The 16,531-nt window shown below is 38.9% G+C and overlaps 1 protein-coding gene across 1 annotated transcript; it reads right to left on the reverse strand.

Annotated features, from left to right (window-relative positions):
• Positions 1-12,431: 12,431 nt before the first annotated feature.
• LOC104249106 (cytochrome P450 87A3-like) lies at positions 12,432-15,867 on the reverse strand. Its single transcript, XM_009805482.2, has 9 exons — positions 15,503-15,867; positions 14,924-15,248; positions 14,663-14,809; positions 14,213-14,464; positions 14,018-14,107; positions 13,788-13,866; positions 13,571-13,677; positions 13,334-13,461; positions 12,432-12,787 (listed from the first exon to the last, which is right to left on the reverse strand). The coding sequence occupies exons 1-9, from the start codon at positions 15,697-15,699 to the stop codon at positions 12,667-12,669; spliced, it is 1,446 nt and encodes a 481-aa protein (XP_009803784.1). The 5' UTR covers positions 15,700-15,867; the 3' UTR covers positions 12,432-12,666.
• Between the last annotated feature and the right edge of the window lie 664 nt (positions 15,868-16,531).

A 16,531-nucleotide genomic window follows, 5' to 3' on the forward strand; every position in this document is an offset into this window, starting at 1 on the left:
TCAAAGAATGGACCCTACACTATCTACCTCGAGAACGGAACGGTGAAGTCGATTCCCTTGCAAATTTGGGTTCATCAGTCGAAGATGATGAAATTAGCTCTGGGAATGTCGTACAAATTTCAAAATCGGTGGTCGGAGAAGGCCACACCGGAATAAACTCCACAAGCCTAACTTAGGATTGGAGGAACAGATGTATCGATTATCTGAAGAATGGGAAACTTCCATCAGACTCTAAGGAATCGAGGACTCAGCGAACAAAAGCCGCACGATTTACATTGGCGGAAGATGGAACATTCTATAGAAGAACATTCGATGGGCCATTAGAAATATGCTTGGGTCCGGGAGACACCGACTACGTCCTTCGAGAATTCATGAGGGCACTTGCAGGAACCATTCTGGCGCCAAGTCGCTGGTTCACAAAGTCATCAGAGTAGGATATTATTGGGAGAAAAAAGATACTAAGGAGTTCGTTCGAAAATGTGACAAATGCCAAAGGCATGTGCCGATGATCCACCAACCGTGAGAGTAACTTCATTCAGTCCTATCCCCGTGGTCATTCATGAAGTGGGAGATAGATATCGTTGGTCATCTGCCATCGGCCCCAGGTAAAGCTAAGTTCATTTTATTTATGACTGACTATTTCTCTAAATGGGTTGAAGCACAAGCTTTCGAGAAAGTCAGAGAGAAAGAAGTTATAGACTTCATCTGGGATCACATCGTATGTCGATTCGGGATACCTGCCGAGATAGTGTGCAACAATGGAAAACAATTTATCGCCAGCAAAGTAACAAAGTTCCTCGAAGATCACAAACTAAAAAGGATATTATCAATACCATATCATCCTAGTCGGAACGGACATGCTGAATCAACGAACAAGACCATCATTCAAAACCTAAAGAAAAGGTTGAATGACGCTAAGGGGAAATGGAGAGAAATTTTGCCCGAAGTCCTTTGGGCATATCGGACAACCACAAAATCTAGTATGGGGCAACGTTTTTCTCCTTAGTATATGGTGCCGAAGCTCTAATTCCCGTCGAAGTTGGGGAACCCAGCGTTAGGTTTCGATACACAACGGAATAATCAAATCACAAGGCTATGATCACAAGCCTCGATTTGTTAGATAATAAATGGGAAGCTGCCCTCGTTCGAATGGACACCCAGAAACATCCAATCGAGAGATATTATAATCGAAGAGCCAATCTTCGACACTTCAAAATAGGGACCTTAGTTCTGAGGAATGTCACCCTCAATACTTGAGACCTAAATGAAGGAAAACTCGGCCCAAATTGGGAAGGGCCATATCAGGTCCTTAGTTTCATCGGAAAGGGATCTTACAAACTTGGTACAATGGAGGGTGAACAATTGCCAAACAATTTGAACATATCACTCCTCAAACGATATTATTTCTAAGGTATGACTTTCTCCTTTTTCATTTATATTTGATACTAACTTATCGCAGGTGTTCGTTTGAAGATATCGTGAAGCTCTTCAACACGAAGACCTTAGGTTTTAAAGCACATGTTGCACTCTTTTTCATTTAGATCGATTTTTATCCAAAATGGGTTTTTTCGGTGAGGTTTTAACTAGGAAACAATTATAGTGCTTCCTGGGGAAAATTCAACAGTATCCAAGGCTTCTTTGCAATCAACCTCGAATACTGGCGGTATCACCCTCGGATATTATGTTTTCAAAGAAGATGCTTCGTGCCAACAAGGTCTCGATAGGAAAATTTTGTAAAGGGACAAATGGTCAAACGAACCGTGCCCATGTATATTACCCGAGCCCTAATGACAAAACATATACGCATGAATGATCTATTGAAAGAAGTACTTTTTCCTTATCAGATTATCCATGACATAGTAAAATTTCTACTTTACAATTTTGTACTTACGATATTTTACGGAAATTGGCTCAAGATCCAATCACAACTAAAGCTCGAGCAATTAACTCCGTACCCAGATACTGCCGTCCAAAAATAGACCTTCCCGAATTACTAAACTTTAAAATCATAAGACCTTATAAAGGCAACTCTCGATTTTACAAGCCACAACCATCCGACTTGGGGACTGGTAATTCGAACAAGTTCGAAGTACTGTTGAGAAACAAGCCCAAAGGGCAAATCTCAAGTTAAAGGCTACAGGCAAACTAACACGGTTCGTAGACGTCTGAATTCTGTAATAAAAGAGACCTTCAAATATTTTCACAAAATCGGTTAAACAAGGCTAACCCCAGAAAATTTACAAAGGGTTTCGATAACATCGACCCTCGAAAACCATAAGAGGTACCAAATTGAACAAACTTATGCTAAGGTATAACAAATTAAACTTTTAAGACGACAAAAGGGAAAAAGCCACTATTTTGAGGTCATATCGGCCCGATCAAAGAGCCTAGGAGCCATTATAGTATTGAGCTCGAGGATTCGCCCTCGCTTAGCCAAAACCCAAGGGTTTTACCACTCCGAGTTTGAGAAAAGTCCTCACTCGACTATAGAAACTATAGTAATCCGATTTCAACAAAATTTTCATGGGGCAACGAAGTGAGTTAAATTCCTCACAAGGCCTAATGTATATTAGAATTACCATAAGGCTAAAGTAAAACAAAGTTTTCACAAAAAAAAAATCATAAACAAATCGGAAAGAAAAAGGATCTTTCACATATACGAGAGTATTTACAAAGACCACTCAGGGTCTCACACAAAAATCCAAAAAGAAGAAAAAAGTTCTAAGTGCCTAATCTTCCCTAGGAGCTTAATCTTCATATTCTCTACTCTCGGATCCACTTGCGCTACCGGATTCATAATGATCAGAGAGCAAAGCTTCGGCTTCTAACACTTTCGCATTCTCGATATCGGCTATGAGGTCAAAGCTACGAGAATGAATCTCTTCGAGAGTTTCTCTCAGAGACTGACACTTAGCATGACTAGCAACGCAGGATAATCGAACCTCAGCAGCATCGAAAATATCCTTTGCTCGAGCGTTAGCAGCTTCAGCTTCAGCTTAGTAGACAGCCACGAACGCCTCTACCTCAGCCTTCACATTCGCTGCCTCAGATGTGGCCCTTGCAACCTCAGTGGCCAGTCGAGTTTTGAGCTCTTCAATTTTCTTGGCTTGACTCAATGTCTCTTCCTTCAGGCTTTGGAGTTGACGCTTAGCCGAAGACAACTAAGATCGGGCTGTATCTTTCTCCGACGTGAGGCGGTCCATGTTCTGCTTCCACCCCAAAGTCTCAGCCTCTTTTATCTCTGCCTCCTCGTGAAGCTACTCGATTTTCTCAGCCTTCAGCTGAACCTGCAGGATCTAAGTGTTAGTCACCCATATCAAATTGATATGTCAAGCTCCTGAAAATTTACATTACACGATGAGATCGGTATACTTTTTATGGGTTGTTTCCAGTTCAACTCAGAGGTCCTTGATCTCCTCTTCTTTTTGCACATAGAGGCATTTGAGGGCATTTGTCTCCTCTGTGAGCCTTTTGAGATCGGCCTCACACTGGTTCAGCTCGTCTTAGGATTTGGAAAATGCTTGCCGATGAAGTGTCACAGCCTGTGAAAAAAGGAAGAAAATCAGACAAAAGGAAATAAAAACAAACATAAACCTAATAACCAGAGCTAAAATTTACCTGATTCAGGAGTTGCTGAGTCTCTTCAAAAATGATCCTTGCATCCAGGTCGGAAACGTCATCGACCCCCGTGAAGCATCCACGGAAGATGTCATCCCCTTCATGGTCAGTTCCCACATTGGGGGTCCCCGTAGACCAAGCCTCCCAAAATTTCCCTTCAAAAAATGTAGGGCCGGGCGGCGAGTCATCAATATTAATTTCCCCAAGCAAGCCACTTGGGTCATTCTCTCCTTTTCAAAGGGCCTTGGAATTGGACCTTTCAAGTACAACCGCTGATTGTTTGTTACGGCGCACAGGCATGCTCGCCGGTTGTTCATCACGGCGGGAGGCATCTTCAGCCCCCGATGACTCGGGGACTTTGCATAGACCATCTTCTGAGATCTCCTCGGTTCGAGGATAAGCCTCTTTGTCCATCACCGGCTCAACTACTTTTGAAGCTTCGAAGATTCTCCTTTTTCGAGGCACCAGCTCATAACAAGCACCTTCTCCATCCTCTTCTTCATCTCGTAATTTTTGGGATACGGCAGCAGGTAGAGCGGCAAAGTCATCTTCGACTTACGAGCCTTATTCTTCTTAGGCTTTAGGGTATCGAAAGGCGAGGCCCTTCTCCTTTTCTTATAGTTAGCTGGTTTTGGTGCCACCTCTTCCCTAGGTGGGGTCGGTCCCATTTCAGCAATATCCCCGAGGCCTGCATAAAAGGGAGTTAAGTATAAATAAAAAGAAATGTTTCCAAAAAAAGCATCAAAAGCATTCAAGGTAAGCTTACCGTGATTCTTGGCCTCTCATCGGCCCCTCGCTAAATCACACCACGAACGCTCAGCATATGTGAAAGTCGAAGCCAGCTTTTGAACCCAACTTTCAAGGTTCGGGATTGCTCCGGGCATCCAAGGAACTGCTACATCATAAGAAAAGATGCGGCAAAAAGGAATATGAAAGAAACAAAGCAATCAACATAAGATGTTGATGGGTTTACTTACGCTTCATGTTCCATTCCTCAGGGAATGGCATTTTCTTGGTTGGGATTATATCGGAGGTCCTTACTCGGACAAACCAACCCATCCATCCCTGATCCTTGTCCTCGTCTGTACTCAAGAACGACACCTTTGTGGCTCGGTGATGGATCCTTATTAATCCTCCCCGATAGAGATGAGGGCTATACAGTCTCATGAGGTGGTCGAGGGAAAATGGCATCCCTTTGACCTTACTCACGAAGAATCGGAGCAAGATAAAAATGCACCAAAATGAGGGGTGTATCTAGCCAAGAATTATCGGTATTGACGGCATAATAACGGGATCGATGAGACCTAGTGTGAAAGTGTAAGTGTAAACACTTAAGAACCCTTCCACGTAAGTAGTAATATCCTCATCGAGGGTCGGAACCACCACCTCTGCATTTTCCCAGTGGCAGTCCTTTTTCACCTGCTCGAAATCGCCTTTAGTTATCGAGCATATATACCTCGACATGGGCTAACATCGGCCAAGGACCAAAGAGGGTTTTTTAATTTTGAAATCAGAAGAAAGGTCGTATGACCCGGGAATGCACTCTTTAATGCGTGGCTCCACCGGCGTTTTATCATCGGTCGGCCGCTATGAAGAGGCTTTGTCCTTTTGAGGAACGATTTTAGATGTTTTCTCCATTTCTATGTGAGTTCATAAAAAAGAAGAAGATGAAGTTTGTTGTTTTACGAAAGTGGTAAGAAGGATGTAAATAATTTGCAAAATTAAGGAACTTGAAGGAAGTAGGAGTACTTTGAAGATTAGAAGAGATTTTGGGAGTAAAGTTTGGCAAAATTATGAAGATGGTCTATTTATATTGTTTTCCATGACGGTTCAAGGGCTCTAGTGGCCAACCATCAACTGGCACTAATTAATGATCTTGAGAACTATGCAGAAGCGACGCTTCAGTCGCCTCCGTTGCTTACGTCACGAGGGTGACATCATAATCGATCGAGCAGCAAAATTGAAGGCTCGGTTCGTTTCTTCTCGTTACATTCTAAGAAACGAGGGGACTATTGGCCAAAGTAATGGTTAGTATTGAAGACTGACAAAGGAGCACAGACATGAACCACGTTCATCCTAGTGGAGCACAGATATGGATAGACTTAAGCATGTAGGATGCACGTGAAGGAGATAAACCTAACTTGACAAAAGTGATATCTCCTGATCCTGATTGAAAAGGTTGCATATTGGATAAGGAGAAGGACTCCTTACTCAAAGAGATCATGGGTTAATAAAGAGAAGGAGTTAGATGTTGAGATCAACTAGAGCTCTTCCACCAAGGAAGAGTAGCATCAAAATTTTAGTCAATCTCCATTTACTAACTCTATAAATATCAGTGTTGTTCTCTTTTATAGGTAACGCACATAAGCAGAAGTTAAACGTGAATTGAGAGCAAAATAGCAAGGAAATTTTGCAAGCAGTTCGTGTGTGATTCAAGTGTGTAAACCTGAAGCTACTTGAACCAGATAGAAGAACCAGTTTTAAGTGTCTGTCTTTTATTCTAGTTCAATTGTAGTAGGTGGTTTTATATTGTACCTTTCAGCTTTATCTAGAGGCAATTATAATAGGTACTCAGAATTTTCAAGTTAGAGTTAACTTGAAGTTGTCACAACATATTAATGTGGACAGATTAACCCATAATCGAGAGAGAAGTGAGAGAAATATGAAACCTAATCTGAGAGAAGGAGAAAAGAGAAGCGTAAAAATATCTAAAGAAAGAAATGAATTATCTTTTTTCTTATTATTGGAAACTTCTAGTTACATGTCTAATATATCAAAAATGAAAATAGAACCTGGTCACTTAATACAACTGGGCCAGTTACTATACAAATGGGCCGAGTATGTCTTCAAACCAATTGCTAAGGTGGCTGAGGCCCAATATTGTCAACACCCCCCCTCAAGCTGGAGGGTATAGACACTCTAAGCTTGCACAGAAAGTGATGATGCAGAGGACCGGGGAGATGCTTGTTCAACATATCTGCAAGCTCAGCAGAACTGGAGGCAAAAGACAAGGAAATCAGACCTGAATGCAGACTATCACGGACAAAGTGACAATCAACTTCAATATGCTTCGTGTGTTCATGAAATACAGGGTTCTTGGTAATATGTAAAACTGCCTGGTTGTCACAGAAAAGAGAAACAGGCCCAGAAATATGTAACCCAAGATCGCCAAGTAATCGTACAAGCCAAGAAATCTCAGATATAGCCATTCTCAATGCCCTATATTCAGCTTCTGTTGAAGAAAGTGCCACAGTAGGCTGCTTCTTACTCTTCCAGGAAATAGGACTGCCCCTAAGATAGATGTAAAAACCTGATACAGATCTTCGAGAGATAGCACAAGCAGCCCAATCTGAATTTGAGTATACTAAAAGGGATAAATCGGAACTGGTAGATAGAAGAATACCCTGGTCAGGGGCATTCATGAGATATCTCAACACATGAAGAGCTGCTATATGGGCACCATGTGGAGCTTGTAAGAATTGACTGAGGTGTTGAATAGAAAAGGAAATGTCAGGCCTGGTGTGTTGAAGAAAACTTAGCTTGCCAACCAATCTCATATAGGTACTAGGATCAGAAATGAGATATCCCATATCAGCAACCAATTTCACACTAGGATCCAAAGGGGTGGAAACAGGAGTGAAATTTTCACAATGGAATTCTGCTAGGAGGTCAGAAGTGTACTTCTGTTGGCACATAAGATAGCCATGTGGATGAGGAGTAATATCTAAACCCAGGAAGTAATGAACATTCCCAAGATCCTTTATCTTGAAAGTGTCATCCAGGAAAGACTTCAGAGAATTCAATTTACCCACATCATCACCAGCCAGTAAAATATCATCCACATAGAAAGCAATCACCACCAAGGAGGAACCAGAAGACTTAGTGAAGAGTGAATAGTCATTCTTACTGGAAGTATAACCTCTAAAGAGCAAAGACTCAGATAATTTGTCAAACCATTGTCTGGATTTTTGCTTGAGTCCATAAAGCGATTTTTGAGTTTGCAAACCAAGGGAGAGGAAGAGGAAGGTACAAAAACTACAAGACCAGGAGGTATCTTCATGTAAACCTCCTCACGGAGATCACCATGCAAGAATGCATTATTAACATCCAGTTGGAAAACAGTCCAGCCTCTCTTAATAGCCAAAGTAAGTAAGCATCTAATTGTGGTAAGTTTGACAACATGTGAAAAAGTTTCAGTATAGTCTATCCATTCTTTCTGAGTATCTCCCCTAATTACTAATCTTGTTTTACATCTTTCAATAGTGCCATCAGACTTCTATTTTATCTTATACACCTATTTACAATGTATTGGTTTCTTATGAGGAGGAAGGGGAACAATATTCCAAGTTTGGTTTGCATCAAGGGCCTGAAATTCTTTAGTCATGGCCTCCTACCAAGCAGGATTAGATACAGCTTGTTGGTAAAATTGAGGTTCATGCATATGCAAATCAACAATAGACATCTTGGAGGTTAAAGGAGCAGGAATATGAGAAGGGATGACAGAGTTGCAAACATAATCCTTAAGGTAAGCTGGAGGAATAACAGTTCTGCTAGACTTCCTAATTTTAGGAACTAGAGGGTAGGAATGAGGAGACTGAGAAGAGGTGGAGAAAGGAGAAGTAGGAACAGCAGAATTGGTGGAAGTGGGGGAAAGTGTAGGATCAACAGGAACAGGTGAATAAGTGTTCACATTAAAGGGAGGAAGAAGGTTAACAAAATCAGGTGAAGGAGGAAAAGTAGGGGAAGAAGAAGAATGGTAAGGGAATATATACTCATAAAATACCATATCCCTAGAGAAGAAAATAGATTGATTAGACAAATTTAATAATGTGTAACCCTTTTTACCACAAGGATACCCTAATAATACAGCAGAAATGGACTTGGACTGAAATTTATCTCTACCAGGTCTAGGGCAGACAGCATAACAAAAGCAGCCAAAAAATTTCAAGTGGTCATAAGTAGGAATAGTACCATGTAATTTTTCGAAGGGAGAGATATTGTGTTGAACAGTTGAAGGGATCCTATTGATAAGGTATGTGGTAGTGAGAACACTCTCACCCCAAAACTTGAGGGGAAACTTAGACTAAAAAGGGAGGGCTCTAAACACTTCTAATAAGTGTTTATGTTTTCTTTCAACTACCCCATTTTGTTGTGGAGTGTGTGGAATTGTAGTTTGGTGAAGAATCCCATTATTAGTGAAGAATTGTTGAGATGCAGTACTACTGCCTAATTCATATGCATTATCAGACCTGAAACATTGAATAGTAGACTTAAATTGCACTTTGACCAGTTAGAGGAAAGCTTTAAGGATTGAAAGAGCATTACTTTTACAAGATAAGAGATGAGTCCAAGTCACTCTAGTAAAATCATCAACTAGAGTCAGAAAATATTTAAAGCCATTGTAAGTGGAGGTATTGTAGGGACCCCAAATATCAATATGAACAAGTTGAAAATGAACAGATGAATGGATAGTACTATCATGAAATAGTAATCTCTGTTGTCTAGCCATAGGACAAACAGTGCACAAAAATGGTTGCTTAGATGAAATTTTATCAGACAAGAAAGAAATAGATTTCATTCTAGCAAAAGGAATATGACCCAACCTTTTATGCCAAAATAAATCACTTTTATTAGCAACAATAGGTGGATTACAAGTGGAATTATATTACAGAAGGTTCAGAAGAATTGAAAATAGGAGCAGAAACATCACTATGAACAGAATTAGAAACACAGCAAGGAACAGGAGTAGAGACTTGTGGATCAGCTGAATGCAAGAAGTAAAGTCCATTTGCAGTCTTACCAATTTCCAGAGGCCTCCTCAGAGAAAGGCCCTGTAAAATACAAGCAGAAGTGCTGAAGACTACAAGACATTGAAACTGAAGAAGCAACTTGTGCACAGAAATCAAGTTGAAAAGAAAAGAAGGAACTAAAAGAACATTATATAATATCATATCTGTTCTAAGGACTAAAGATCCAGTAGATATAACTTTAACTTTATATCCATTTGGTAAAGTTATCAGAAAAGAAGAAACGAATGGCTTAAGATTGTGTAAAGATGTTTATGTGGTGTCATGTGATTGATGGCACCAGAATCTATGATCCAATGGTTTAAACCTAAAGTTAAAACAGCACATGCATGAAAAGAACTAGAATGTACTTCAGGATGATTGTACACACCTGCAAAATTTGCAAAACCAATATTGTCAACAGTATTATTCTCATGGTGGAAGATAGGAGAGGTGTGAACTACTGGAACAAATTCATAAGATGTTGATATTGTTCTTTACTGAACCCATGACTAGGAACTTCAGAAGAACCACGGCTGGAATGGACAGAATCTGGAAGAAGAGCCTTAGACTGAACACATGCAGCAGACCTCTTATTCTTGGTAAATTTGAAGTTAGGGGCAAAGCCATGGAGCTTGTAGCACTTATCAACAGTGTGCCCAGTCTTCTTACAATACTTACAAAAAAGATTTGAGGTAGAAGTAGAACTTCCTTTTGAGTCAAACTGTACCCTTTGATGGAAAGCCCTATGATTATTCATATGCCCAGTTGAAATATTGAAAGAAGCAGAATCATTAGAGAAGCTGGGAAGAGGAGCAGAAGTTTCTTTTTGTTTTTCATCATGTTGAAGCATGGAATAGGCTTTGCTCAAAGAAGGAAGAGATGGAATCATCAGAATATTACTTTTGCATGTAGAATAGGACTCGTTTAACCCACAAAGAAATTGATAGATTTTATGTTCTTCAATGAATTTAGGCAAAGCTCCACGGGAACAAACTGATCCTACGTATGCAGTTCTAAGTTCATCCCAAAGACCGCTTAGTTTGGTGAAATAAGTGGCAATGTCCAAAGACCCCTGAGATGTAGCACTAACTTCCCTCTGAATTTGAATATATTTGGAGCCATTGGAGGTACCAAACCTTTCATTAATATCAGCTCACATATGCTTGGCATTATCAAAACACATCACACTATTGGCTATATCTCTAGACAATGAATTGGTGATCCATGCAATGACCATGTCATTACATCGTTCCTAGAACTGATAATATGGGGAATGGAATTGCGGCTTTGAGACTCTACCAGTTATAAGACCTAATTTGTTTTTAGCAGACAACGCAGTCAGCATTTTTTTACGCCAAATAACGAAACCACTACCATCAAAAGGTGGGGATACCAAGTGAGTACTTGGACTATCCGAGGGATGAATATAAAATTGGTGGGAAGGGGGAACAGTAAAGTCATCAAACCCATTAGTAGTAGAAGTTGAGCTAACATCAGGATTGCCCATGGTAAAGAACCCTAATTAGGTATATTTCACAAAGTGTAAACAACTGGCAGAATTTGTCAACACTGAGCGTGAACAAAGGTTAATAAAAGAGATTAACGTCCTTCTTTGCAACCTAAAGAAGTAAGGCCTTGAAATTAACCCAAAAACACAGCGACATACATCCAATCGGTAGACCTCGGACCACCAGAGAACGAAGATCTCGAACCACCAACAATTTTACCTCAATCGATAGCGCGTAGCTAGATCTTGAACCAACAGCATGTAGCGAGACTAAATCGCTCAAAAAAAATTCACAGAAAAAATCGAACCCAAAAATTGTTGCGGAGATTATGATGAAATTTCACAAATCTACCATCAATCGATAGAGCGGAGCTAGAATCGATCGATTCTAGGATCTGATACCATGTTAATGTGGACAGATTAACCCATAATCGAGAGAGAAGTGAGAGAAATATGAAATCTAATCTGAGAGAAGGAGAGAGAAAAGAGAAGCGTAAAAATATCTGAAGAAAGAAATGAATTCTCTTTTTTCTTATTATTGGAAACTTCTAATTACATGTCTAATATATCAAAAATAAAAATAGAACTGGGTCACTTAATACAACTGGGCCAGTCACTATACAAATGGGCCGGGTATGTCTTCAAACCAAATGCTAAGGTGGCTGAGGCCCAATATTGTCAACACAACAGTTAGAGGTTGTTTGCCACAACGAGATTAGAGTTAGTCCTAGGTTTACAAAAGAGTTTTTGTAAATGCAGTTTTTGGCTCAGTGATTTTAGTGGAGAGTTTGAGAAAATTCTACTGGAAAGTAGGTCGTGGTTTTTTTATCTTTTGAGTCAGGTGTTTTTCACGTAAAATACTTGTGTTCTTTACTTTCCGCATTTACTATTTCTGCAATAGTAGGTTAAGGTACACTTAGAAGAACCAGGTCTTCCATAATCAGTTTAAGCGAAAAATCGGTCACCACACAAATCATCTCCCCCCCCCCCCCGTGTGGTATTGAAGTATAAAACATCAGGGACTATCTGTATACGGCCAAAATCGGCCCTTTACTATTTGATCGAATAGCAAAGGAGCTGCATCAAGGGTAGTAACTTCGTAATGAATCAGATCCGAGCTTGAAGACGAGGCATCGAGTCCAAAGATTGAAGTGTCCGTCGAGATCGAGGCCAGCAGCAATCGAGACTAAGCAAGACCGGCTTCGAGTAGAATGCAATAACGGAAAGGCGAGATATCCATAACCGATCGGAGATCACGGCGGAAATCTCGGAGCAGATCAAATCAAGGGCGGTTATTTGTATCAATCATGGGATTTACTTCTGTAATTAGAATTGTACCACAATTAAGATTCCTCTAGTATATAAAGAGGGGTCCCCATCATTTGTAGACACCTTACATTCATACAAAAAAAACAATATAATATTTCTCTACTATTCATCAATTTATTATTCTTTAACTGTTCTTATTTTGCATCCCTCGAGGGTTCAACAGCTCGAGGGCATTGTTCAAGCACTGGTTTGTCTTACATTCTTGCCAATTTCATTACTTATCTCTGAATTAATCAATTGGTATTAGGTGAAATCACATATCTTTAAAATCACATTACAAGTTTAATTGTTACTCGATTTTTAGGGTAAACAATTCTAACCCCAACTTAATGTTGTGCGCTAGGAATTCTGACCATACGACTTGTCACACATATATTACATCCATAAGAACATTAAATTTAAATATAATCAACTGCTAATCAGCTAGCTAATGCACTGGTTTTTATCATCTTCTTTATTTCTTTCAGAGATGTGGATATGTAATCCGTCCACGAAGTACAAACCCGGTGTCCGCACAATGTTCCCTTCTTTTTTCATTCTCCACCTGAAAAATCAATAACGAAATGATAGTGATTTTTACCTCTCTTTTGCTCCTATTTTACTAAAGTTTAAATTATATTCATTGTCAGTGTGTAAATGATATTTGCACAATCAAATCCTTTATAACATGAACTAGTAAATCTTTACGATAAACGTTAACCAATTAACCTAATAACAAAGCTAATTGCCCGCAAGGGTACGGTTGACTGATTTAGTTGGGTGAGCGTGGTTTCCCACATGGGAGACCTGAGATCGGTTCCCCTCACCACTAGCATCTTTAGTCAGAGTTCGTCGCACCGGACTTGCTTAGTATGGTTTATATCTCATGTGTAATTTGCGAGCTATTGCACAGTGAGAGGTGATCCAGTGTGCACCCGAAGGATAGCGGTTGCGGGTTCCCTTGGAATTTTTCCCACAAAAAAAAAAAACTAATTGACATGCTATTATAGTGTAGTGCAAAAATATTTACACTGTCAGCATACAATATAGAGTAACTTAAATTATTTTTTACAATTGAACACTTTTTATCTTGAAATAGGAAAATATTTACCTGTACTTGGTGACTAAATAATGGAGAAAAATGGATATTTGCAGCTTGGCAAGATCAGCACCAGCACATAGTCTGAGACCCCCACCAAATGCCATGAATTTCTTGGATGCACTATGTAGTTCTTCCTCCTAATTATATATATTTACATATATAGGTTAAGAGAAGTCCATTATATATGAAATGTTAGTACAAGAAATGATGCTGAGAGCATATGAAATACAAATATACGTCACTTGCCTTCCAACGCCATGGATTGAAGACATAGGGATCCTCATAGTTATTAGAATCAAGATGAACTGATGGTGGACATACTACCACTATCCAACCTGCTGGAATTGTAAATCCTGCAACAATATAAGGACTTCAGCTTGAAGCAAACCAAATAATAAAAGAATAAATAGATACAGACATCTAAAAGCAAAATATACTAGGAAATGGTATGAATTTTCATTACCTTTTATTTTGACATCTTTCAGTACTTTTCTGAAAATTCCTGGCACGATATTGGCTAGCCTTACTATTTCATTCACAACCTGCAGCTCAGTTCTTAATCTTTAGTAACAACAAAACAAAGGTAGGATTATAAAATTGTTAAGCCAAAATTTATTAGAGTACATATAAGAAGTGCCTTGAACCATTTAAATTATGTTAAAAGCACAAATACAATATGGAAGGTAAATGCACCTTATGTGTGAATGTCATTGACTTGTATTCTGCCCATGAAATCGCGGCCTCTTTGTCCTCTCGGTTTTTAACAATGTTCTCGTGTTCTTCCTAAATCAAGCAGAAAAAGAGAGATGAGATTTAGTGTAAGATAATATGAGAAATAAAAGACAAGGAAGAAGTAAAATAGGTGAGAAAAGATTTTCAGGAACGAACCATAAGTTGTGGCAACACCTGAGGATGATCATTGAGAAACTTAAGACCTAAGGCAATGGCAGCAGATGTTGTTTCAAATGCAGCAAACAAGACTGCAAAGATAGTGTTCAGGGCATTTTCCTCGGTTAGAATTGTTTCTTTGTCTACTTCATAAAGGAGGTGATCCAAGAAATCTTGTTTCTTTCGTTTTTCCTTTGATGTTTTTCTCTCCTTCACTATATCTTTGATCATCTTCATGGCATTTTTACGCCCCTGAAAAAATGTACTACTTAAACTAAGGTCTAATCAGCTAAACCATACATGTATAAAGTGATCCATTCTTCCATGAGTTTAAATTATATACATTCTGAATATAAAATTTTTTACACAATATCAGTGCACCGGTTATAGCATGTTACAGCTCTATTTCTTAGGTTGTCATATTAGGTTTGATACAACAGAATACTTCACCTGTAAAGAGGCATGATAAGCTGTACCAGGGAGATTAATGGGAAAACAGACAAAGCCACCCATAAAAGCTCTGTACTGCTCTCTCAATTCCAATGCTTTTTCTTCATTACATCCCAGGATCTTTTCCGCCATAAATGTGATTAGCATCTGGATTAAGACATATCAAAATTAACTATTAGCAAAAAGAAGAGCGTGTTGAAACTTAATATAATTAACTTGATATATAAAAGTGTGTTCCCTAAAAGCTTAAGAGAATATCACAATTTCAGGCGCTTCTTTGACGTCAACATCGCCCTGGCCAGCCCATCGATGCAAGTGTTTACGAATGTTTAGGTCAATTTCAGATATATGGTTATGTTTTAGCTTATCAGGGCCAACGAGACTGAGAACTAAGTTCCTAAGGTACTTATGAACAGTCCCTTTGTTGTCAAGAAAGCCATCTTTTCCAGTGAGTTCAATAGCACTCTTTGTGTACCAACATTGGAACAACACTTCTTCTTGTTGGAAGACATAGTAATTGACTTCAGGATCAGTAGATAAAACCACTGGATGCCCAACTAAACTAGTCTTAAATAGCTTCCCATATCTGCAAAATCAAGAAACTTTTTTCAGAAGTACTTGATTAGGATTACCTATAACAGCAGGTAATTTTATAAGTAACTCTGGTTTGGTAATCTTAAGATACAGTAAATAACCTATTATAACCGGTTAAAGTACATTGACTATATGAGTAAATTCTTTTTTCTTTAGTGTATGGTAAATATAAGTAAAATCTTTAGTTTAAAGTGCATTGACTATATATAAAAGGAAAATCCTTTAAAAAATTTCAGGTTGACAAACCTTGCAGTTCTTTTCTGAATAAAAGGTGGGATTCCTTCCAAAGGATGTGAAGAGAAGTACTCAATGGATTCGCCAATAATAGGCAGACCCATAGAGCCAGGAGGCAATAACCCTTTGCATTTGGGATTTCTCCATCTATACACCCAATGAGTGAATCCTACAACTATTAATGCTACTGCCAGTAAACTAAGCCACATATTTTCCTCTGTATATATATGTATCCAAATTTCAACTAAGTTTACCAACTCATTTGTAAGGACGAGATATATATATACACTTTCTGTGCTGCCAAAAGCTAATGAGTGATAATATCAAGTTAAAGCCAGGTAGTTATAAGAAAATTTAGTACAAGAATGTATATTCGGAACATTCTGTGGTGGGTGCTACTAAAAAAGAAGCGTCATATTCTGCAACTTGTTATCACGTGAAAAGTATCTTGCATACGGTTTAAACTTGTTCTTTGGCTAAACGTATAAAATTTTGCTTTTTATCAAAACATGCGCATTGCATTGCATTCATCCTCTTTTGCGTATCAAGAATCTTTCTTATCATTGGAAATTAGACCAACTCTTTTGCCTTTTTTTTTCCTGCTCGTTTCTGTCGATGAAATTAAGGTTTTTATTTGGATTGAAAGACTTGACTTTCCGCATTATGTCTCAATTGGAAAAATCTTCATAGAGCAGTTGTATTACCATTGGCATTTGATTTACTCCTTGATTTATAATTTTTTTTAATACAATTAATTGGCGTTGTGAGCTACACGCTTCATTTCGAGAACAAACCAAAAAGGGGCGTTTCAGGGAGGGGGGAAATAAAATCTATACGTAGTCTAATGAAAATAAGAACTGCAACTGTCTTGTGACTCTGTAAGGCCTAGCGTTTGTGTTTGCATCTAATGATTGTTCTCCTTTATTTTCACAAGAAATACGTCCTATACGTATCCCTCCACCATAAGGACTAATAATTCAGTAACAGGCTAATATCAATACACCATACCAAATTACCAGACTACATAAAACTATATCAGAA

This window comes from Nicotiana sylvestris, chromosome 2 (genome assembly GCF_000393655.2).
Source record: "Nicotiana sylvestris chromosome 2, ASM39365v2, whole genome shotgun sequence".
NCBI lineage: Eukaryota > Viridiplantae > Streptophyta > Magnoliopsida > Solanales > Solanaceae > Nicotiana > Nicotiana sylvestris.